At 41.3% G+C, this 14,003-nt stretch overlaps 1 protein-coding gene across 1 annotated transcript in view; it reads right to left on the bottom strand.

Moving 5' to 3' along the window:
• Positions 1 to 14,003, bottom strand: part of ANO2 (anoctamin 2) — a gene marked incomplete at its 5' end in the record, with an annotated part of 414,765 nt that overhangs the window by 203,319 nt on the left and 197,443 nt on the right. The window contains one exon of the mRNA XM_013008512.1: positions 2 to 141. Coding sequence (XP_012863966.1) covers positions 2 to 141 — 140 coding nt within the window. The remainder of the gene's footprint in view (position 1; positions 142 to 14,003) is intronic.

The raw sequence follows: 14,003 nt of genomic DNA, 5'->3' as shown, positions 1-14,003 counted from the left end.
GAGAAGAAGACCGTTGCAGGGTTGTCAAACAGATGGCTAGCCCGTGCTGTTCCACAGGCTGTGCTGAGGTTCCAATAGTCACAGGATTTGTCACACAGGGGACACATGGTGAAGGCATTTTGCTGGTCACACATCTCTTTGCTGCAGCAGACAGAGGCAACTGGGTTGGGGAAAGTTCATGCAAGGCCCACCCCAAGCATATCACCCAGAGAGAGCAACTCCTCCCTCCAAATGCATGGCCTGTAATTCCATGAGTGTGAAAGAAGTGGAAATGAGTGTTCACCTTGAGAGTACTACTGGTATTTTGTCTTAAAAAATAAAAAGAACGTGTCACCTCCTAAGGGATAAACTTCCCTGCCAACTCAAAGTTTCTCAGCAGGAAGTTAATGACCATGGATTGCAGCCGTTGCAGGTCATGTGATGCCTTCCTTGTAAAGTACCTTAAAGATACCTTTCCTCTGGAAGGTTGTAGAAAGCACCAACAATTGCAAAGAAACCACCTGCCTGACACTAGATCAATTTTTCAGGCACAACGTGTCTTTTTCAGCCCTACTGGATGTCTCATAAAGGGGAACACAGGTCACAAGGAGAAGGCGACATGAGTGCATGGTAGACCAGCACACGCCCTCAAATCTAGAAGAAGCCACCGGTACAAGAATGGCACTCAATCTGCAAGAATGGAGAAAGCCTGACCATGGATTTTGAGGTAGAAGTCCTTATAGAATGGGGTTTAATAACCACAACCAAATCAGAATCGAATCATCCTCAGTATAAAAGGTTAGTTAACTCTTCTGCGGTGGTAGTTACATAATCTGGTGTCAATTTGAGACTTAAGAGTGAAGGCATGGAGTTTAGCCTGTCAATCAGGTCACAGCTTGATGACCTCATTTGGAGGCTCTAAGGAGATAAATAGCTCAATGGAGGTGGGACACTGGCTGGTTCCCTGTGAGACATTCCTAAGGACAAGACACATGGAGCTACGCTACAGCCCTGGAGCTGAAGGAGCCACGTGGAGACTCCTGCCAGCGCTGAGATGCTTACAATGTCACTGTATCCACAAGACTTCTCACCCACTGGCCTGTGATCTTCCTGCATTCTGTATTGTTGCATGTGTTTCGTGAGTCTGAAGAGGACTTTATAAATTGGCATCAGACATATGGGCTAATATTGGACTTACGGACTTGATCTGGACTGGGCTGGGGCATTTTCTCAATATTCAATTGCTCAAGTATATAAAGCTCTGTTTTATACACATGTGGGTGTCTCTATGAGTTTGTTTCTCCAGTCTCCCCAGACTAACACAGCTGCCAATTGAAAGACGAGGTTAACATCCACTCAGAGATACCTTCAAAGAAAAACTTGGGTGATCTACTTCCAAAACATCAGCTATTTAAAACCCCGTGGAACACAATTCCGCTCTGACACAAACGGGGTTGCCTTGAGTTCAAGTCAACACAGCAATATCTATTTTTTGTTTGCTTGTTTTTTGTTGTTTTCATCAAAGTTATCATGACCCTAAAATGGAATTAGGGGGACTAAAAGAGAAACAAAGTCTTCTAGGGTCTATGTTCTAGGACAGCCAGAGAGACTCATAGTTAAGTGACTGCTAATGTTCCAGATCCCAATCCACTGTCAGTAGATTTCCACTTAATGGACTGATGAATATGTTTGGAATTCCATTCCATTCATCTGTTAAATGACGAGGCAACCCTGGCTGTTTAGAATTAACAACCAAAGCATTACCAGCCCTGAATGGGGTCCCCAAGCCCTCTACACAGAGGTTGTCAGTCTTGGAAAGATCTACAGTTTAGGAAACCAAAAGGGTCCATTCTGCCCTGTGCTATAAGGTCACTATGAATCAGAATTGACTTGATGGCAATAAGTTTGGTTTTGAGTTTTGGTGTACTGGTAGGAAAATAAATGACATCATCACGCTGATGCGCAAGATTCCCCTGGGTGAACGGGTAGATGGCTAAGTTCTTGGTTGGAGGACAGAGGGTGGGGAAACTCAAGATTTCATGAAAAGGAAACGTTGGCTCCTGTCATGGAGCAGCTGCAGCTCCAGCGACGAGGAAACAGGCGATCTCATGCTCACAGCACATCTGCACTTGCTACTGAAAGAGTGCTCCCGAGCATGGCTTCAAGCAAGCGTGCCTGATGAGGGCTAGGAAGCTGGTACCCTGGGTCCTAAAGCAAATGCCGTGATCAAACCCATGAAGCCAAAACAACGCCTGGATCTATTCAATAAGAAGGCAAAGGTTAGGCGATTTACATAAGGCTGTCACTGCCCATCATGCCCCAGCTTTCAGGCCCCTATTTTTAATGAGCTATGAAGTCGGCATTAGGAAAAGGTCTTCGGTGAGAGAATGGAAACTCCAGGTCTCTGAGGATAAGTTTTTGTTCATCCACTGACTCGCTGCTCTCCATTGGCAAGTGTCAATAAAAATGACTCATTCACATCAGAAATATTAAATAGAAATATCTTAATGAGTACAGCTGTGCCATTTTCACCTAGGCATGTTCTTATTGGTAACTAGAGAACATGACTTATGTTAAGTCTTATGGGGTCAAACAAGTAAGTGTTCACTGTAGAGTTGAGAAGGAGTTATTAAGTACTCTCTTAAAAAATAAGTTCATACAGAAAATGATTTGTCGGGATAAATTTGAGTAAAGAGTTCTTAGTCTGAGTAACATGAATTTCTCAGTGCCAACTTTCAAAGAGATTTCATTGAAATGTTTTAAACCATGTAGACAAGAGAGAGAGATCATCCTCGCCAATCTAATTCTAGTTGAGCCTAATCATTGGTCAGAAATGAAGAAATTATTAACACCTAATTTGGTGCAAGGCATTATGAAATTTAAGTGCTGCATAAACTAGAGTATAGTTAACCATCAAGCGTTTGTACAAAACGGCAGCCATTGTAGCATGGGTTTCCTCAGGTTATTTAAATTTCAATGCAGTATATTTTATATGTATTAAGAGCAGGGTTTTTTTTTTTTTTGCTCTTTTTGTGGCAATTTTAACTTCCTTGAGAAATTCTGACTTGTGATGACATTTTTTAAAAATCTAAAAATCATAAAGAGAGTAGGCTTACTGGTAGGATAGAGACTGGTGGAACGCACTGGACTATGGACCTTGGACACCTGTCAGATCCAGAACTGAACTCACCCCCATGGTTCAATTGTCAGCCAAACAACAAGCCTATAAGCAGAACAATAACACAAGTGTGGCAAACACACTTTAAAATGATCAACAACATGAGATCAAAATCAAGGACAAAGTCCAGCAAGATTCGGAAAAGAAGGAGGAATGGAAATGGGAAAGCAGGTAGGAAGTGGGTTACACTGGAGGGATTGCAATGGAGAGTGGGTTACACTGGAGGGATTGCAATGGAGAGTGGGTTACACTGGAGGGATTGCAATGGAGAGTGGGTTACACTGGAGGGATTGCAATGGAGAGGAAACAAAATAATGTGCATGTCAAGCCGATGACCTGCTCTGTAAGCCTTCACCCAATTCACAAGTTGTATAAGCCCCCAATAAAATGATTTAAAAAAGAAACAATAGTTATATGTATTTATATCTGTGTGTGTCATATATGAGGGGGTCCCACCAAAAAAACGGAATTGAACTGGGCAGAGCAGAGCTTTTATAGTATGCATTTTTCCTGCTAGGTGTGCATCGAGCATTTCACTCTGAGTTCGTGCACCCAGTGGCATCACCTAGGAAGCTTCTCTCTGATCACAGTGAATTTTTTCATAAAAGCAGTTTCACAAGAACCTTGTTTTTTTATCATGGCCAATTTAAGAGATCAGTGTATAGCTGTGAAATTTTGTTTCCTGCTTGAGAAAAATGCCACAGAAACTATTGTGATGGTAAAGGCAGCTTACAAGGACAGCGCTATAGGAAAAATTCAAGTGCACGAGTGGTTTTCTTGTCCCAATAAAAGTGAAATGTCAATTGATGAAGAACCTTGTTCCGGACATCAATCAACTTCCTGAATGGGTGAAAATGGTGACAAAATTCCTACACTTGTGCTCAAAGACCGATGAAAGACCAGTGAAGAGATGGGGAAGTTATCTGGACTATCTTGGAGCTCGGTTCAGCAAATTTTAATGGAAGATTTGGGAATGAGAAGCGTCACTGTGAAATGTGTGCCTCAGGTTCTGACTGACCAGGAAAAAGAACGTAGCGTGAACTATGCCGTGCTCTGAAAGAACAGCACTGAACCAACCCAGACTTTTTTTCCAAAGTCATTACTGGTGATGAGATATGGTGCTATCCTTATGACCCCAAAAGCAAATATCAATCAAGCCAATGGAAGACACCATCATCACCTTGCCCCCCAAAAGCTCGTCAAGTGATATCAAAGATCAAGATGATGCTCATTTGTTTTTTTGATGCGAGGGTACAGTGCCTTTGGAATTCGTTCCACCAGGTCAGCTCAAGCTTCCTATTTAGAGGTGCTGATTTGATTGCGTAACAATGTGCAACAAAAAAGGTCTGATTTGTGGCAGACGGGGGACTGCTTTTGCCACCATGACAATGCACCTGCTCATGCAGTTATCTCAGTGTGCCAGTTTGGGGCATAAAACAGTTTGCCTCTCTGGCCCCACGCACTTACTCACCTAACCTCACTCTATGTGACTTCTTTTTGGTGATAAGGTTGTTTTGTAAAAAATAAATAAATACATAGCTTTGGGGTAAAAAAAAATCCAGTTTTGGGGGGTACTCCCTCTTATGTACATATAATATATATGTCAAATATATGTTGGTGTTGTTGTTTTTTAATCATTTTATTAGGGGCTCATACAACTCAAATATATGTTATATATCTGTTATTGTTGTTCGGAGCCATCAGGTCTGATCTGACTCACAGCGACCCTATGCACAACAGAACAAAGCAGCACATGATCCTGTTTCATCCTCACAATCATTCCCACCCTCAAGCCCATTGTTGTAGCCACCGTGTCAACCCACCGCCTTGAGGGCCTTCCTCTCTGTCGCTGCCCCTCCACTTTACCAAGCATGGTGTCCTTCTCCAGGGACTTGTCTCTGCTGACAATATGTCCAATATATGTAATATAAAGTCTTGCCATCCTTGCCTCTAAAGAATACTCTGGCCATGCTTCTTCCAAAAATCAAATTGTTTGTTCTTTTAGCAGTCTAAGGTCTAGTCGGCATTCTTCTGCAGCACCACAATTCAAATGCATTGATTCTTCTTTGGCATTCCATAGTCTATGTCCAACTTTGCCATACATAAGGGGCAATGGCTTGGGTCAGGCGCACCTCATTCCTCAACGTAACATGCTTGTTTTCAATACTCTAAAGAGGTCTTGTGTAGCAGATTTACTTAATGCAACGTGTCTTCTCAGCTCTTGACTGTTGCTTGTTGTCTTGTTGGATCCAAACAAGACAAAGTCTTTGACAACTTCAACCTTTTCTCTATCTGTCGTGATGTTACCTATCGGTCCGGTTGTGAGGATTTTGGTCTTCTGTATACATCGACTCATAATCCATACCGAAGGTTGCAATCCTTGGTGCTCATCAGCAAGTGCCTGAAGTACTCCTCATTTTCCGCATGCAAGGTTGTGTCATCTGCACATCTCAGGCTGTTAATCCTAATGCCACATTCTTCTTCCTACAATCCGATGATTTGCTCAGCGTACAGATTGAACAAGTATGGCGAGAGGACATAATCCTGATTTTGAACCATGCAGTCTTCCCTTGTACTGCTTGCACAACTGATTCTTGACCCACAGACAAGTTCCACATGAGACCAATGAAATATTCGGAATTCCCATTCTCCTCAAGGTTATCCATAGTTGATTATGGTCCGCACAGTCAAATGCCCTGGCATAGTCAATAAAACACAAGCAAACAACTTTTTGGTAGTCTCTGCTTTCAGCCAAGATCCATCGGACATCAGCAATAATTTCCCTTGTTCAAGGTCACCTTCTGAATCCAGCCCAAACCTCTGTCAGTTCCCTGTCAAAGGACCGCTGCAACTAGTGGTGGGTGGTCTTAAGAAAAATTTTACTTGTGTGCATTATCAATGATAGCATTCTGTTGGGCCGCCTTTCTTTGGAATTGGCACAAATATGGATCTCTTCCACTCAGTTGGCCAAGCAGCTGCCTTCCAAATTTCCTTACATAGATGAGTAAGTGCTTCCAGTGCTTTATCAGCTTGTTGAAACATTCAATTGGTAGTCCATGAATTCCTGAAGCCTTGTTCTTGGCAAATGTTTTCGGTGCAGCTTGAACTTCTTCCTTCAGCACCATGAGTTCATGATCATATGCTACCTCCTGAAACGGTGAATCATCGACTAGTTCTTTTTGGTACAATGACTCTATTCTTTCCATCTTCTCGTAATGCATCCTTTACCACTTAATGTTTTGCCCATAGAATCTCAAGATTGAAACCTGAGGCTTGAATTCTTTCTTCAGTTTTTTTCAGTTCCAGAGATACTGAGCACACTCCTTTTCCCTTTGGGTTTTCTAATTCTAGGTCTTCATATGTTTCATTATAATATTTGATGCTTTCTTCTCAACATGTAAATGTCTTTGAATTCCTGGGGAGAGGCACCCTCTAAACAAGATATGAGTGACAACCAACTACAACTAAAAGCATGTCTAGTTGATTCACTAGCTGTGTAATCCGCCGATCTCCAGTTTAAAACAACTGTAGTCATTAATCTGATACTCTGTTCCCTCAATTCATTATTTCCTCTAAAAAGCACGAGAGTTGATGAAGCAGTTGAACCAAGACACCAAAGTCAATAGTGTTCTTGATTAAATCATTGCTCACAAATTAAGAGACACTAGTCCAGGCTAACACAAAGAGAGAAGGCACATTAAGGCAATTATTCAGAAAATTAAAAATATTATTTTACAAAATGAAATTTGCTATTAAGGTTCCAAAAGTAAATTAATGTTGTTTTTGTTTGGTTTTCAGTCAAAACTCATAAGCTTTTAAAAATATCCTTATTTGCATTAATTAAAGACAAAAATGTCATTGCCATTGAAATGATTCAGACTCTTATCAACCCTATAAGACATAGTGGAAGTACCCCTGTGGGTTTCTGAGACTGTAAATCTTCAAAGAAGTAGAAAGCCTCAGGAGTGCCTGGTGGTTTCGAACTGAAGACCTTGCAGTTAGCAGTCCAACATATAATGCACTCCCCCACCAGGGCTACTTTACTCACAAAAGCAGGTACCTAACAAATAAAACCAATCCCTCAGCATGTAGAGAAAATATACAAGCAGTACTTATAGCTCACATATCAAAGTTATTGGTAAAAAGTTACTACTTAAAATTCATAAATCCAGTGTCAGCTTCCTGATTTGCATATAGAACTATATCTCTGTGAGATGTGACCATTTGAGGAAAGCTGGAGGAAGTGTATACTAAGTCATTTTTGTATTACATATCATTGTACCTTCCTGTGAATCTATATTTCAAAATAAAATGATTTTTTTAGTGTACATCCAAGTCTGTGATAAAAATTAGTAACCCTAAAGTAATCCTGAAAATAGAATAGGGTTAAGTTATTAATCACTTTTAGGAATAGATGGTAGATACCTATTCTTATTCCCAAACCCACTGCCATCAAGTAGATTATGACTCACCCTGCATGGGAATTTCAAGGTTATAAATCTTTATAGGGGGAGATAACCTCATCTTTCTCCCAAAGAGCAGTTAGTGGGTTTGAACTGCCAACATTGGGGTTGGCAGTTCAATGCTTACTTGACAGCACCACCAGAACTCATCAAGTGAATTCAGATACATAACAACTCCATGTGCCAGAGTACAACTGCGCTTGTGGGTTTCTGATAAGGTTCATCTTCATGGAAACAGAAAGCCTTGTCTTTCTCCTGCATAGAAGCTAGTGAGTTTGAAGCACAAACTTTAGGGACCCACTACATCACCAGAGCGCAGAACTGAGTTCATGGCAGTGAGTTTGAGTTGTTGTTTTGTTTTTTAATCATTTTATTGGGGGCTCCTACAACTCTTATCACAATCCATATATCCATCCATTGTGTCAAGCACATTTGTACATTTGTTGCCATCATCATTCTGAAAACATTTACTTTCCACTTGAGCCCTTGGTATCAGCTCCTCATTTTTCCTTCCCTCCCCGCTCCCCTTCCCTCATGAACCCTTGATAAGTTATAAATTATTATTACTGCCCGACGTCTCCCTTCACCCACTTTTCTGTTGTCCGTCCCCCAGGGAGGAGGTTATATGTAGATCCTTGTGATCGGTTTCCCCTTTCTACCCCACCTTCCTTACACCCTCCTGGCATTGCCACTCTCACCACTGGTCCTGAAGGGATCATCTGTCCTGGATTCCCTGTGTTTCCAGTTCCTATCTGCACCAGTGTACATCCTCTGCTCTAGCCACATTTGTAAGGTAGAATTGGGATCATGATAGTGGGGGGAAGGAAGCATTTAAGAACTAGAGGAAAGTTGTGTGTTTCATCAGTGCTACACTGCACCCTGACTTTACAGGAGCAGATCACTAAGTCTTTTTCCCGTGGTGTCTCTATGTGGGTTTGAACTGCCGACCTTTGGCAAAGCAGCCCAAACCCTTCACTTTTGCACAGCTAGAACTTCTGATCGACACTTAAGAGTATGGATTTGTTTAGACTCTCAGTATTGGGAGTTAGAGAATATTCCTTTTATTGTTGCTGCGGGGTCTTTTTGAGCTTCTCACCACAACAACTGTTGCTATTAGGTGCTATCGAGTCGGTTGTGACCCATCATTGGACCTTAGGTGCAACAGAACAAACCACGGCTCAGTCCTGCGGCACCCTCACCATTGCTATTACAATGGAGCCCATTGATCCAACCTATGTGGATCCATCTCCTTGAGGGTCTTTCTCTTTGTCGCTCACTCGAGTTTACCAAGCACGGTATCCTTTTCCAGGTACTGATGCAACCTGGAATGCAAAGGTCGGGAAGCAAAGTCTCACCATCCTTGCTTCCTCCAAGTACTGTCGCTACACTTCCTCCGAGAGAGATCTGTTTGTTTTTCTGACAGGCCACAATACTTCAAATATTCTTAGCCAAATGCGTCAGTTCTTTAGCAGGATTCCTTATTCTTTCATCTTGCTTTCACATGCATATGAAGTGACTAAAAATACCATGGCTTTCATCAGGCACAATATAGTCTTCAAAGTGGCATCTCTGTTCTTTAATACTTTTTTTAAAAGTCTCTCTTATGCAACAGATGTGTCCAATGCAATGTACATCACTGGACTTCTTGACGGCTGCTTCCAAACGCATTGATTGTGGATCCAAGTCGATTGAAATCCTTGGCAATGTCAATCTTTCTCCATTTATCATGACACTGTTTATTGGTCTAGTTGTGATGATTTTTATTGTCTTTCCTTTACATTGAGTTGTAATCCATACTGAAGGCTATTGCTTTGATCTTTATTAGTAAGCGCTTTGCATTCTCTTGGCTTTCAACAAGCAAAGTTATGTTAATTGCATACAGAAGGTTATTGATGAGCCTTCCTCCAATCCTCTTGCCTCATTCTTCTTCAGTAGTCTAATTTATCAGATTATTTGTTCAGCATACAAATCGAATAAGTATGAGGAAAGGATAAACTTGTGGGATTATAAAGAGACTTTTCCCCAGCTTTGTCTCCCCCAAAGATATGCCAAACATCAGAGGCTGTTTGCTAGCACATGGTGGGAGGTCAGATGCTTTGAGATATCCTCCTTGAAGGCATTCAGATTGCAGTCTGGTCCATTTTAGGTGGGGTTCACACCCTACTGATTATGGTTTCCACGGAGAGCCAGAGAACAGGTCAAACTTGGGACATCCAAAGTTAGGCTGTCATCCTGAATCTGGGATTCAACCATCTTGCCACATGTATACCCTTAATCCCTTCTCTTCCTATAGCGTGCGTACCCCTAGGTTGTCCCCCTCCCATTACTGTATTACCTATAGTGCAACCCCTTCCTGTGATGTATGTCTTTACCTGTAATTAGGGGCTTGTATGCCCCCCAAAGAGATATAAGCCTTGGTTAGCAATAAAGAAGTTTTCACTCTGGTGGCTCTCCCCTCACTCCCCAGGCTCTCTCTCCCCCTTTATCTCCCTGGGTCCTCACTCTCCTGTTCCCTCTCCCCTTGTCCTCCTTCCCCTCCCCCTCTCTCCTGCCCTCCAGTCTCCCATCTCCATGTGGACCACCAAGCAGGGCTGAGGTGAGCATGCAACCATGAACTGTGTCTGACTCCATGATTTTAATCTCTCTTCTGTCTCTCATGCTCTCTATGACTTTACTATAATCTTTACTTACTATCGCTGTATAATTGTGCTTACCGGACCCGTGATGATGTGTTAGGGGCTGGCTTCCCTGACATACACCTTCCTTGATTTTAAAAAAAATACTTTTATTAGAGGTTCTTACATCTCTTATCACAATCGACACATTCCTCCAATGTGTCAAGCACATTTGCACATATGCCACCATCATCATTTTCAAAGCATTCTCTTTCCACTTGAGCCCCTGATATCAGCTCCCCATTTCTTTCCCCTTCCTCCCCCACCTTTCTTGATTTTAAACCATGCACAACCCCTCGTTCTTTTTCTAATGATGGCCTCTTGGTCCATATGAAAGTTTTGAATGAGTACAATTAAATGTTCTGGAATTCCCACCCTTAGAAATGCTATCTATAGTTTGTCAGATGAATGCTTTTCAGTAATCCATACAATCAATAAAACCCAAGTAATTATCATTCTGGTATTATCTATTTCCATCCAAAATCCATCTGACATCAGCAATAATAGTTCTTGTGCCATGTCCTGAATCCAGTTTGAATTATTGGCAGCTCCCTGCAGATGTACTATTGCAATTGCATTGGGATTATCTTCAGTAAAATTTTAATTGCATGTGGTATTAGTGATAAAATAAAATACCTCACTGCCATCCAGTAGATACCAACTCATAGTGATCCCACAGGACCACGTAGAATTGCCCCTGTGAGTGACTGAGACTGTAACTCTTAATGAAAGTAGAAAGCCCCATCTTTCTCCCTTGGAGGAGCTGGTGATTTAGAACTGCTGACCTTTCAGATTGCAGTCCAACTCCTAACCACTATTGCTACCAGGGATGAATGAAACTGTTTGATACATTTCACTTTTTGTAGGGTCACCTTCCTTTGGAATGGGCACAAATATAGATCTCTTCCAGTCTGTTGGTCAGGTTAGCATGACTTCTAAGCTGCTTGGCATAGGCAAGTGAATGCTTCCAATGCTTCACCAGCTTGTTGAAACATTTCAATTGGTGTTCTATCAATTCGTGGATCTATGTTTCTCATGAAGGCCTTTAGTACCATGAATTCTGGACATTTGCTACCTCTTGAAATAACAGAATGTCAACCAATTCTTCCTGATACAGTGACTGTGTGTTCCTTCTATCTTTTCTTGATGTTTCCTGCATCACATCATTTAATACTTTATCCATAGAATCCTTCAATATTATAACTTGAGGCTTGAATATTTTCGTTAGCTCTTTCTGCTTGTGAACAGCTGAATATGCCCTTCCTTTCTAGCTTTAAACTCCAGGTTTTTACATTTTGTTATCATACTTTGCTTTTCTACTTCATTATTTCTTCCATTCGTCTGTCAGCTTGTTGTACTGTGGTGGCTTGTATGTTCCTGGGATGCTAGAAGCTATGCCAACCATATTTCAAGTACCAGCAAGGTCACCCATGGTGAACAGGCTTCAGTGGGGCTTCTAGAGACTTGGAACAGACCACACCAAGGAATGTGCTGCCTACTCCAGAGGAATTGCCACTGAAAGCCTTCTAAATCGTAGCAGAACATCAGGCCTATAGAATTTGTAATTTATATTTCTACATATGATTATAACTCATCTTTAAAAAAATTCTACTTAAAATGTTCAATTTTTATTATTTACACCTTTCGAATTTACTATGTCTTACCTTAAGTCTGATAACCAGAATCTTTCATTTTATTTATTTATTTTTAGAATTTTTAATTTTAGAGTAGTCAATTTCAAGCTTATTTTGACTGTGACCCACATTAAAAAAAAAATCCACCAATAGCTGCTAACTGAAAGGTCAGCCATTGGAAAACGCCAGTTACTTCCTGGGAGAAAGAGAAGGGTCTCTGCTCTTAGAAGGGTTTACAGTCCAGGAAACCCATGGGGGCTCTACCAAAAAAGTGGTTACTTGTGTTTGACTGACTATGCAGATTACTGAAAAAGCATTCATTATATTCCCATATGTGACTACATCTATTCCTTTCCCACAATCACACCGATATAAATGAAATCACTTCTTGAAATAAAACTTGTCCTTTGTACCTGTGATGAATACTTACATAGTACTTCATTCTATCCTGTCCTATCTTATCCTGGTTTTAGGTGCTGTTCTAAAGGGTCGTTATTCATAGTCTGTACAACTCCACATACCCCGAGAACAACTCAGCCCACTGCCAGTCGAGCTGATTCTGATGCAAGTGAATTCTACCCTATAAGAGCAGAGCAGAATTAGGATTTCTGAGATGCAAATCCTTAAAGGAATAGAAAGTCTTTTCTTTTCCCACGAAGCAACTGGTAGTTTTGAACTGTTGACCTGGCGGGTAGCAGCCCAACACATAACCACTATGTCATCAGGGCTCTCTTTACACCCCAACACTCAACATAACACAGCTACAATGTCAACAACTACAGGTGACATGTGCATCTACCTACACCTAGATGACGACTGTGTGTGAATGTTCAGTGTGCATGCAGGGGGCAGATATGTCTCTTACAGCGTGTGGAGGCCATGGTAATATCCAGGTGAGGTGACCACTGTTATGTTTTCTTATCTGTGGAACCAAAGCACAAATTCTAAGTCCTGATGGATACCAGTAGACTGACACCCCACCTTTTCCACCGGCAGCTGTGTATACACAGTAAAGGGTTTTCCTCTGTTTCCACCAACCTAAGGCTCCAATCTCTAAAGATGACAAATGGGCAAGAGTAACACTGGGCCCAAATTTGCTTGAAAGCACCCAGGCAAGACCAGTTGAAGCTACTAGTCTATTGAGAGGCCAAGAGTCCCCTGGAAGAGGTCACAGTTTAATGGAAAAAACAAAGGCATGGAAGCAACAGGCAAAAGGGATGCCCTGCCAATATTTCAGGGTGTGAAGTTGGGCAAGTCACCACACTTAGTTTCCCCATCTCTGCTGAGTGGGAATAATAATCTCTATATTACGGAGTTTGGATGATGTGGTGGTTACACATCAGGCTGCTAATTGTAAGGTCATCAGTTCGAAAGAAACAGCCGCCCTGTGGGAGAAAGATGAGCTTTCAACCCCCCTAAAGAGTTACACTCCCCAAACTTACAGGTGCAATTCTACACGGTCCTATACGGTTGCAATGAGTGAGCATTTATTTGATGGCAGTGACTTCCAGTTCTGGTTTCATCCAATACATTAGTCAAAACCCGACTTATCAAATCACTCTTTAACTTCTAATTATAACATCAACCAGATGATTTCAATATATGAAATACTTTAATTTTCCTATAAAAATTATAATCATGAATAGCTGAAGCAATTATCAAACTTTTTCTAAGTTTGGACTTGACAGATCTGATACAATTTTAAAATGAAATTCAACTTTATATTTTCATGTTTAATAATTACTTTCACACTTTGACTTTACATTTATATTTAATTAGTTGTGTTTTAGAATAATTTTAAAGATGATTTAGTTTAAACCTATTTTTGGTATTTCTATCCCTATGAAAGGATCCCTGCATGCACACTTATTAAAATGCAAAACAAAAAGTCTGGGTGTGAACCCTCCATCTCATCTATTATAGAAGTATATGGCAATCTGCTTCTGTAAAGATTTACAGCCTTGGGGAACCAGTGGAGAGGTCTGAGGGGCTGGCCCCAATCCCAACTTTTACGTGGACACCGGCCTCTCTCCCCAGAAGAATTTATTTCAAAGGATGGCATTGAATCTGCAGC

This window comes from Echinops telfairi, unplaced genomic scaffold, assembly GCF_000313985.2.
Source record: "Echinops telfairi isolate 266 unplaced genomic scaffold, ASM31398v2 ScPeMD7_7356;HRSCAF=8355, whole genome shotgun sequence".
NCBI lineage: Eukaryota > Metazoa > Chordata > Mammalia > Afrosoricida > Tenrecidae > Echinops > Echinops telfairi.
Note: the sequence above shows the minus strand (reverse complement) of the source record. Positions and strands in the feature narration are given on the sequence as shown.